At 37.3% G+C, this 11,178-nt stretch overlaps 1 protein-coding gene across 2 annotated transcripts in view; it reads left to right on the forward strand.

Annotated features, from left to right (window-relative positions):
* The window catches only part of ABCA5 (ATP-binding cassette, sub-family A (ABC1), member 5), a 68,318-nt gene extending 57,140 nt beyond the window's left edge, over nucleotides 1-11,178 (forward strand). Inside the window, exons 29-39 of one of the 2 annotated variants that reach the window (XM_006886252.1) lie at nucleotides 1,740-1,866; nucleotides 2,442-2,559; nucleotides 2,668-2,759; nucleotides 3,316-3,491; nucleotides 3,953-4,028; nucleotides 4,149-4,243; nucleotides 6,077-6,196; nucleotides 7,421-7,570; nucleotides 8,244-8,323; nucleotides 9,453-9,508; nucleotides 10,979-11,178. In XM_006886252.1, coding sequence (XP_006886314.1) covers nucleotides 1,740-1,866; nucleotides 2,442-2,559; nucleotides 2,668-2,759; nucleotides 3,316-3,491; nucleotides 3,953-4,028; nucleotides 4,149-4,243; nucleotides 6,077-6,196; nucleotides 7,421-7,570; nucleotides 8,244-8,323; nucleotides 9,453-9,508; nucleotides 10,979-11,086 — 1,198 coding nt within the window. In that variant the 3' untranslated portion in view covers nucleotides 11,087-11,178. The remainder of the gene's footprint in view (nucleotides 1-1,739; nucleotides 1,867-2,441; nucleotides 2,560-2,667; nucleotides 2,760-3,315; nucleotides 3,492-3,952; nucleotides 4,029-4,148; nucleotides 4,244-6,076; nucleotides 6,197-7,420; nucleotides 7,571-8,243; nucleotides 8,324-9,452; nucleotides 9,509-10,978) is intronic. The other variant, XM_006886253.1, reaches the window with a different exon arrangement.

Genomic DNA, 11,178 nt, shown 5'->3' on the forward strand with positions numbered 1-11,178 from the left:
AGTGTGTAGAGATTATTTATGAGTTACTGATTGGTGTTGAAGTGTGTAGAGATCATTTATGAGTTATTGGGTCTTCCCTGCCTCCCTTGGGCTTTAGCATCTATCTCTCCTTCCTCTTCACTCTGTTTGTTGTCACTGGGTTAGATGTCAGCACTTGCATGGCCCTTCTAATACCCTAACCCCTCAGCTTCTGCAACAGGTGATTTTTGTTCCTTCTCTATTTCTACCATTCATTTATTTGCACCAAAGCTGTGGCTTTACCGTTCTTCACTCTGTCTGTAAAAGTTTACATTTTAATGTCAGATTCTACCAGTAATTGAAAAATCCCAGACAGCAAGCTTCCCAGCTCTCTCAATTTATTAGTCCTCTTGGATGTTCACTCATAATCTTACTGTAGCCTCGCGTTCTAGAATTTTCCCCATCCTCCCAATTATATTCACTAATGACTAGCTTTACTTTCTTGTCTGTCAAACCTGTCCATATAATTCATGCTTTAAGTCTTCTTAAGCATTCTCAAGTTCTATGTCTCTTTAACTATCTACTAAAACAATATTTAGGAGTGAATTTAAGCACACATGCGCTGGAAAATCACTTAAAAGTGCTTGATGATGACGTATGGGCTTTGCTTTAACATGGTCTGCTGGCTCAACCAGATTTCTTTAGTCAGGACCTTCCTATCTCTTTCTCTGTAATAGTTAGCCCATACTTTCTCTGTAGTTTTCAAATCCCCCAATTTGCCTGCCTTACCTCATTCTGTGCTTCTCAATAAATGATCTTGCAACCTGTCTTAGAAAAAAAGAATCACCTCTATGTAAATCATCAGAGTTTAGTTTTATAATAATGTTTGAATAAATAGACCTTTACATTCCCAAAGGTACATTAAATATGTAATAATTTTTTCAATAAAACTATTGAGAAGATGAAAAGTGATTAGAAAAGCACCTAATTATGCATTACAAGCATCTCCAGATGTATCTACATGTTTATCATTTCTGTTTGTTCCCACACCCAAAGGTAGGGTTGTTCCTCGATTTATTCAAGTCCATTCTTCCCCTCGACTTTAGGATGTTACTTGATCTTCCCGTTCTTCTTATTTCCTCCTCTTATGGACTTCAGTAGGATTTTTTTTTGAGACATCATCGTCTTCCCGTAATAAAATAGGAACTATCAGAGCCTTCATTCTTACCTCCACATGAATCCCTCCCACACGCATTCTTTCACTCATTGCCATCGAGTTAGAACCAACTCAGCTCTGACCCTCCAGCAAGTTTTCAAAGGCTGTAAACATTGAACTAAACTGCAGCCTTTAAGACAGCTGACATCTTTTGTTTCCTGAAATGTCTCCTCCTGTTTGCCTTATCACCTCTGCCTTGAAAACCTTCATTTGCAAGCATTTACTCTTCTTTTTACCTTTAGAAATGGCATTCTGATGAGTTCTGACTTCAGCCCTCTACCTTTACTCTCCTAAGTAATTTAATTTACACTCAGGGTAAAAATTTTTTGAAGGTCACACCCAAGGTTTTCATCTGTCTGTCTGTCTATCTGTAGTGCCCAAGCCTAATTATTATTGAATAAATAAGTTTGGTAAATATTTAAAAATACCACTTGTAACTCTACCTTACAGAGGTAACCACCAATCTTATGTTGGTATATTCCCCCCCCCCAAGTCTTTTTTGTATGTGTTGCATGAACTTCTCACTCTTTTAATTATTTGAAATCATTTCTATTTATATATTTAGGACCTTTTCAACAAAGTCCAAAAGTAAGAAGTTTTCAGAACCACCAAGCAATGAAGAGGAAGATGAAGATGTCAAAGCTGAAAGACTAAAGGTCAAAGAGCTGATGAATTGCCAGTGTTGTGAGGAGGTAATTTGCTTGCCTGGTTAAGTCATATTCAATATAGGATAATTAGACCTTCATTTGAAAATATATTTTTTTTTCTCTGCATATGAATTAATCTGACAAATCTTTTCTTTGAAAAATTATTATCTACTTAATTTTGAATAGCTTATCTTACAGATACTTATTTGTATGTCTTTTTTATACATAGATTTATTATATTCATTACAATATCCAGTGTAGTTTGCCCACTTCCTCTAATTCTCATTTCTTTTAATCCTTCTATCTTACCCCATCCTGCCTTCAGATCATTATCCTTGAGTAAATACTACTCTTTTTCACTTCATATGATTGGTTGTTCTAAGGAATGAGTGCCTCCATGGTCATCTGATAGGTGGGTGACCTGTCACAGGGAGAGCTCTGTGGGTCTGAAGAATGACTAAAGATATAGGCTCAAGGGTTCCATCAGTCTCTATAGTAGAATATGTCTTATTGCAAATACAGTTCTTATGATGTGGACTTAAAGTGTGTTATGTAGACTATTGATTCCTGATCAATATATAATTTCTAAACTCTATTTTTCAATCCCATTTCCTTTCTAGAAACCAGCTATTATGGTCAACAATTTGCATAAAGAATATGATGACAGGAAAGATTTTATTCTTACAAGAAAAGTAAAGAAAGTGGCAACTAAATATGTCTCTTTCTGTGTGAAAAAAGGCTGGTATTTAATTAATTTTTTAAAATAACTTTCTTAGAAAAGTAATTTCCATTTATTTTATTTGTGTCTGATGAGAAGTTTTTTTTCCTCTCTTTTAATCCTCTTAGGTGAGATTCTGGGATTGTTAGGCCCAAATGGTGCAGGCAAAAGCACGGTTATCAATATTCTGGTCGGTGACATTGAGCCATCGTCAGGCCAGGTATGATATATGAGAATGTGAAATGGAAAGAGTATGGTTTACATGTTTTAGTCAAATACATTTGGAAAAGATTTTTTATGTTCAAACTTTTTGTCTGTTTTGAGTATTAGTTTTTTTTAATGTACAGAAAATAAAACACACACCGTGCTCCCTGGCGCTGAGTCTGTGGTGACTCAGTGACCCTCCAGTCTCCATTCGGTTGTAAGGCAGGAGAAGACAGATGGCCCATTTCCGCCTCAGAGCAGCCAGCAGGCTGTAGGTTACCAGTTCAGGACTAGCCTTGTGGTTATAGCAGAGTTTACAGATCTTGACAGGAGAACAAGTCATTGCTAATACGTCTCCATAGCTCCTCCAGTGAAAGATGGACCATCTCCTCCCAGGAGGGAAGCTGCCTCTGCAGACCAGCTGGAGGGTCAGCCGTGAGGCAGTCCCAATGTGATGGTGCACACCACCACCCAGACCCTCCCTCTAGGAGGAGGATCGAATCCATCCACTCAGCACTTCTTTTGCAAAAGGGAATGAAACAAGCATTAAAAATAGCTCTGTGTTTGTGTAGGTGTTTCTTGGAGGTTACTCTTCAGACTCGGCTGAAGATGAGGAGGCAATGAAGTGCCTGGGATACTGTCCTCAGATCAGCCCCCTGTGGCCGGACATTACCCTGCAGGAACATTTCGAAATATACGGAGCTGTGAAAGGAATGAGTGCAAATGATATGAAAGAAGTTATAACCAGGTGAAACAATTGTCCTTAGAACCCTTCTGTGACTGGAAGTTGAAGTTCACATTTTCCATTTAAAAAAAAAAGTATTTCTGTGGTTTATCATTTTTATAGCGTATGGTCATTGTATTTTTCATCCACAACTTCATGATAGCTAGAAAAAGAAAAGCATTTTTACGTTTCTAATTATAGAATAAATGGACTTGTAGGTGGCACAAAACATTCTGATTTAAAAAGAAATATTTATTGTTAAGATGTTAACTTATTTGTAATTATGTACACTGGAGTTTGCATAACTTATGTAATTATAAAGCTTTATGGTTAAGCTTTAGTTGGCATTACCATTAAGCTTTATAATGGTAAAGCTTTCACTAACTGTTCTAGAAAAAAAAAAAACCAATGTTAACCATCACAATTTATATACATATTTACATATATATCACAGTATACTCATTTTTATATTGCCTGTTTTGCAGAATTACAAATGCACTTGACTTAAAAGAACATCTTCAGAAAACTATAAAGAAACTTCCTGCAGGAATCAAAAGAAAGGTGTGTTCATCAAATAGTTTATATATATATATTTCTAGTTTATTGTGTGATTTTCTTGATAGAATGCCTTATAGTGACGCCTTAATTATGTCTCCCCATCCCCCACTTGCCCTCTATTAGCTGTGTTTTGCTCTAAGCATGCTGGGAAATCCGCAGATTACTCTGCTAGACGAACCATCCACAGGTATGGATCCCAAAGCCAAACAGCACATGTGGTGAGTATAGCATTGAAGGTACTCCAGACTCAGTCTATCATACCATACTTCAGAACACAAGTTATACATACACAGCAATTTAACATTCTGTGCCACTTTTAAAATAATAGACATTCTTTTAAACTTTAAACTTCTATTTCTATGAATTGATAATAATATTTTACAGATTGTAGAACAAATCTAGTTAATTATTTTTTTTTTAATTTTTTTGTGTGCGTGTACCGTCAAATCAGATCTGACTGGTACAGGAGGAGATTGTCCCTCCTTCCCCGGCAGAGCATCTGGTGGGTTCGAACCATGCACCACTGGGATTGTAGTTGCAGTTCCTTGCCACTAGGCCACCAGCACTCCCCAATTTTTAAAATAAAGTGTGCTGTTGCCTGGTTCAACTCAAGTCAGTGCTGTTGAATTTGAACCGGTTCATAGCTGACTCTCCGGCAGGTGTTCAGAGGCTGTAAATCACAAAGGAGGAGATCGTGTGTCTTTCTCCTGAAGAGCAGCTGATAGATTCAAACCGCATGCCTTTGGGTTGGCAGCACAACCCTTTACCCAGTTGGCCGCCAAAGCTCCCTATTGCCTAATTTTTTAAAAGACTTTGTCCCCCATTTATTTTAAAGAAATTATTTTTCTCATAACAATACTTTCTTGAAACTTTCTGACCATTCAGTTCTAATTAAATGATTAGCTTGGTCTTAGTTTAAGGCCTGGTTTTGATGTTGGGCTCTATTTCTAGAATTATTTTGACTGTGTTGTCATAAGCACAGGCATCAGTTCTTATTATAAGTAATTGGTTAGGAAATTTTAAATTTACATTGAAATTCAAGATGCTGTTGAGTAGGTTCCAGCTCAGGGTGACCCTGTGCTCCGCAGCACACAGTGTTGCCTGCTCCTGTCTCGTCTCCACGTAATCCCCACTTGGGAGCCCATTATTGTTGCCATGGTTACAGTCAGTCTCCTTGAGGATGCTTCTCTTTTTTCCTGACCCTCTGTATTGCCAAGCACGATTTCCTTCTCCAAGGACTTCTCTCTCCTGATAGTATATCTCAAGTGGGCGAGACAGAGTCTCAACAGCCTCACGTCTAAGGAGCATTGTGGCCGCGTTTTGTCCAAGACTAACTCTGCTTTTCCTTCTGGGAGTCCATATATTCTTTACCAACATAGCAGTTGAAAGGCATCAGTTTTTACCCAGTCTTGCTTATTTGTTGTCCAACTTTCAGATATGTGTGAGGCAGTTGAAAATACCACGGCTTGACTCGGGTGCACCTTAATCCTTAAAATGAAATCTTTGCTTCTTAGCATTTTAAAGAGGTCCTCCGCAGCACATTTGCCCAGGGTAGTACGTAATTGAATTTCTGGACTGCGGCTTCTGTGAGTGTTGATTGTGACCCCAGGTGGAATGAAATCCTTGAAAGCGTCCTTGTTTCTGCATTTGTCCTGGTGCTGCTTCCTGGAGTATTTGTGAGGGCTGAGATTTTTTTCTTTATGTTGAAGTGTCATCTGTACTGGAGGTTGTGACCCTTCATCTTCATAGCCCTGCGTGCTTGAAGTAAAAAGGACTTGAAGCCCTTCTTTTTTTTAACCCATCTAGGCATTTAGAATCGTATGATTTCATTCAATTTAATAAGAGGAAAATCATAGTTGGACAGGATATTTAATTAAATGCCTTTTAACTAGTGAAACTAACTAGTAACCAGTTACTGATCTTGCACTAAACAGGAGGTAAGCACTCATCATGCCCACATTCTTTAAGGCTTAACTATAGTTGGATTTTTAAAAACCCAACTATCACTTAGACATTTTATTCCCTTCTTTTCATATTGTCTGTTTTTATAGGCGAGCAATTCGAACTGCCTTTAAAAACAAAAAGCGGGCTGCTATTCTGACCACTCATTATATGGAGGAGGCGGAGGCTGTCTGTGACCGGGTTGCTATTATGGTGTCTGGTCAGTTAAGGTAGGTAGTTGCCTGCTTGCCATTTCTTTTAGGGGAAGTGGTTTTTGAATGCTAGCATTAAAAAAATAAAAATACAATGTTGGTAGTATTATTAACGTAAATGTTGAAAGAATGTTTCCTTGCTTTAGAGTCAGTCTGTAGTTTCTCTGTATGTCACAAAACAAATACGCTGCCAATCAAGTCAGTTCTGACTCAACGTGACCCTGTTAGGACAGAGGCCTTGCCCACAGGGCTTCCTTCTTGTGAATCTTTACAGAAGCAGATGGCCTCATCTTTCTCCTGAAGACTGGCTGGTGGGTTCAGTCCTCCCTCTTCTGTTAGCCGGAGCCCTCACACCGCCAGCTGCGTTAGTAGTTTCTAGACTACATCTGGCTGCTTTGTGTGGGGGACTGGTGTACTTGCTATTTTACACGTTTATTGGATTATGATTCAAAATATAAATAGACTTGAAGCCATTGCCGTATAAATAAATTATATAATTATAAAGTATATAAATAAATTACAAGTAGGGAGAAGGGGCAGGCCTTCCTTACAAAAGGATTCTGAATTGTTATAGATGGAGGCACCTAACCCCATCGCACCATGTATGAAATGGCCTTAGCCATTGCCTGGTAAAGAACAGAGTACAGAAAATAGTGACATTGCTATGGAGAACCCTGTTGTGTGAATGGCTTGTAACCCTTTATGTAATGTAGTCAGAGGGACATTTCTGCCCTGTGATACTCTCTCTGAAAGTCCTTAACCCCAATCTAGTAGGAGGAAAACGCCGTACTCTTCAAATTCTACAAAACACTCTACTTAGCACCTGATTGGTTCTCCTTCCCACTGAAAGACCTGTGACAAACAAGGAAAGAGTGAGACATTGTCACAGAGAGAGTCCAAGGAGACAGACAGCTAAGTCAGTGTGATATTCCAGATAGATTCTGGAACAGGAAGAAGGACACTTCTAGAACAATGACTGAAATCTAAGTAAAACCTGGAGTTACATTAAAAACAACAAAGTACAGTGCTGGTTTCTGGTACATTTAGATAAATGTGCCGCATGGATGGGAGAAACGGAAACTGAATGAGGGCCTCTGCGGCTTCTGTATCATCTTTGCAACCTTTCTGTATGTCTCAAACTGCTCTGGAGTGAAAAATTAAGCACTAAAAGATATTTAAGTAAGAAATCAGTATTTTAAATTGTAATTTTATTTTTGTACTTTCTTTTAAATATTATTACAGATGCATTGGGACAGTACAACATCTAAAGAGCAAATTTGGAAAAGGCTACTTTTTGGAAATCAAACTGAAGGACTGGATAGAAAACCTGGAAATAGACCGCCTTCAAAGAGAAATTCAGTATATTTTCCCAAATGCAAGTCGCCAGGAAAGGTAAAAGTTTGCAAAATTGAGATATTTTTCTTTGTAGAGCAGTAATCTTAAATAATATTAATCATTAGAGTTAAAATTATTATGTATTAAGAATTAGAGCAAAACTCTCTATTCACTCTTATGTGCTATGTTTCTCTCTGCCTCTTTTCCCCTTTCTCTCTCTCTTTCTATCTACCTAGAAACCTATCTTTCTAAGTGCATCCTTTAAATGAAAATACCTGGGGAGCTCTGGTGGCCTAGTGGCAAGGAGCTGCAACTACAATCCCAGAGGTGCACGGTTCAAATCCACCAGATGCTCTGCCGGGAAAAGGAGGGACAATCTCCTCCTGTACCAGTCAGATCTGATTTGACGGTACACTCACACAAAAATAAAAAAATTAAAAAAAAAGAAAAAAAGAAAATAACCTGTATATTATCACAAAAACTCAGCTAACATAGTGTAATGATTATCTTTTCAAAATTTACGTTACTGTTAAATCTTTTCATATTCAATAGTATTTGTTCTTATTTGACAGTAATGATAGTTATTTTACATGAAAAAATGACATCATTTAAAAGTGTTTATAAAAGATAAAAATGTATTATTGGAGTTTAATTTTGACCATGAGCTTTAGAACACAGTAGTAGTACTTTTTTCCATTTTCCCACATTTTACCTTACTTTTGTTTTTTAGCTTTTCTTCCATTTTGGCTTTTAAAATTCCTAAAGAAGATGTCCAGTCGCTTTCACAGTCTTTTTCCAAGCTGGAAGAAGGTGAGTTGTATATATAAAAAAAAAAAAAAGCGTAAGGGAGCTCTTAAATCATGAAACAATTTAAAAAATGAAGGACTTGAAACTCGGACTTTTTTAGAAATCTTGGTAAATGAAAAGATAGCCTTTTGTTCATGTAATGTAAGATATAGAGTAAAACTAGTACTGTGAATATTTTTTAAATTTTATACTAATTTATTTACAAAATTCGAATACATTGTTTTTGAGAACAGATTCTTTAAATTTTCCTCACCGCCCCCCCAATCAAATTGTAAAACCCCATGATTAATCCTCCCTCCCCCTGCACATCCACAACCTTCTGCTTCCAGCCTCTCCCACCCCTCCTGGATCCTTATTCTCATTCTACAATAGCATTTTTATACAATATTTATCCTTTTGGGACTGAGTTATTTCACTCAGCGTAATGCCCCTCCCATGTTAGATAATAATTGACAAAATCATTGCTCCTGAGTACTAGGAATGTTTTATAGATCACTTGTCATGTGAACCTTGCAGTCCCTCAAAGACATCCTGATTTATCCCACTGCATGTATGAGAAAGTTTAGTTTCCTTATCTCCACGAGTTCAAGCCCAGCAGCGTGAGCACGGTATTCATTTCTTGAATTCTTACTACCAGACCACAGAGGGAGCAGTGGCATCAAGACTCCTGTGCCAGTCACAGAGAGGAGAGGGTGACTCGTAAAGTGGGAGGGTGCAAAGTGTCTTAAAGAAACTGAGTGAATCACTCCATTTTTAAAAGTAAGCAGTAGCATATACTATAAATACAGAAAGACGTAAAAAATATGACCAAGAACAAGAATCTAGTTAAAGGCAAGCACAGGATCTGTGGAGGTTGATGAATAAGAGAGAGAGAACAGGAATCAAAAGGAAACGTGAGAGACAGGATTATTGCGGAAAAGGCAGAAAGGGAGAGGAGCTAGAAAGGGGAAATAAGACAAATAGCATTAAAACTAAACGGAGGGTCGTCGGGGAACCTTTTGAGAACTTCAAGTTTAAGTTTGATTATAGAGATTATTTTTTTTCCTACACAGGAATTGTCAACCACTTTAGTAGTAATTACCACTTTATTATTTTAAAAATAGAAGTAAAATACTGTTTTCTACTTTAATAGCTAAGCATACTTTTGCCATTGAAGAGTACAGCTTTTCTCAAGCAACATTGGAACAGGTACTCTAAAGTTCAAGTGTGTGTGTGTGTGTGTGTGTGTGTGTGTGTGTGTGTGTGTGTGTGAATTTTTGTTGTTGTGAAAGTCTATCTGACTTAACATTTGACAATTTCACATTTTGGGGATGTCCAGCAGTCACATTAACCGTGCTAGCATCGCCCATAATAGTTGCTAAATTTCCCATCACTATAAATAGAAACTCAGTGCTTCCTATTTGGAAACACCCTTTTCCCCCTTCCCCCACTCGGTAATCTCTGTTATTTCATACTAGGGAGGAAATGTAGTATTTGACCTATTGTGATTGATGTATTTCAGTCAACGTAATGTTTTCACCATTCATCCATGTACTAGGACCTTCCTTTTCTGCACATTGTACACTGCATGCATGTTCAGCGTTTTGTTTTGACATTCATCTGTTGATGGCTATTTCCACTCTTTGGCTGTCGTGACTAATGCGGCAGCGGACACAGATGCACACGTATCTGTTTGTGTTGCTGCTCTCATGTCTCTTGGTTATATACCTAGGAGTGGAATTTCTGTGTCTTTGGGATTTTCTGAAGAGCTGTGGTGGTGCATTGGTTAAACTCTTAGTTGCTAACCCAAAAGTTGGGTAGTTAAAAACTACCCGCTGTTTTAGTTAGGCAAAGACGAAGCGATCTGATGCCAGCAAGATTTACAACTTCTTTAAAGTCTTAGAGCTTTAGAAACTCTATAGGAGTGTCTCCACTCCGTCCTGTAGAGTGCTCTGAGCCACAGTTGGCTTGATGGTAGTGGGTTTCACCTTATTTTGAGCATATCTTCAGGTGATAATTAACCCTTTATAGGGCTTCCTTAGTGAAATCTGTTCAAGTCTGTTCCCCGTTGTTTGATTGGGATGGTTGTCTTTTTGTCGTTAGAGTTCTTTATATATTTTGGATTTTAACCACATGTCTGATATTGGTTCCCCAAGTTTTTTCTCTCATTCTGTAGGTTGTCTTTTCACTCTGTTGTTAAAAGAAAATTAAATGTATAAAACTATAAACGGAAGTATCTATATCTAATTACGTTTATGTTACACAGGGAATAAGATTATGACCCAAAGAAAAATTATTATAGACTATTCCTGAACATTTTATATAATTTTAAATTCTCTGCTTATTTTGAAAAACTCATTTTTTTCTGTTTGGTAAAGAAAGTGGGTGATGGTTGTGGTGTTTCATATTAATATGCATAAAATTATATTAACTTTTTAATATGACAATGCTAATTAGATATATTAATCATAAATAACCTATTAATCTTATTGAAATCATCTTTGCATGTGATTAATGGAGATGACCATTTTGTTTGAATAATACTCTGTCAGTAAGTCTTGCTTGACAGTTTGAAGTTGATTAGGTATACTGAGCCTGCATAGCTTCCGATTAAGTTGCAAATCCTTTTGAGCTAATTGTAATGCACGATGCTGTGTTTGTTTCTTTTCTTACATTTAGGTTTTTGTTGAACTCACGAAGGAGCAAGAGGAAGAGGACAATAGTTGTGGAACTTTAAACAGCACACTTTGGTGGGAGAGAAGGCAGGAAGACAGAGTTGTGTTTTGAACTCATGTTGTGTTTTTTTATTGAACTTACATCTTTCCTTGATTTTAACTTTTATTCTAAATATTTATTTTTTGAATGTAACTAAAGAACCA

Source organism: Elephantulus edwardii, unplaced genomic scaffold (assembly GCF_000299155.1).
Source record: "Elephantulus edwardii isolate Elephantulus edwardi_28Jun2011 unplaced genomic scaffold, EleEdw1.0 scaffold00048, whole genome shotgun sequence".
NCBI lineage: Eukaryota > Metazoa > Chordata > Mammalia > Macroscelidea > Macroscelididae > Elephantulus > Elephantulus edwardii.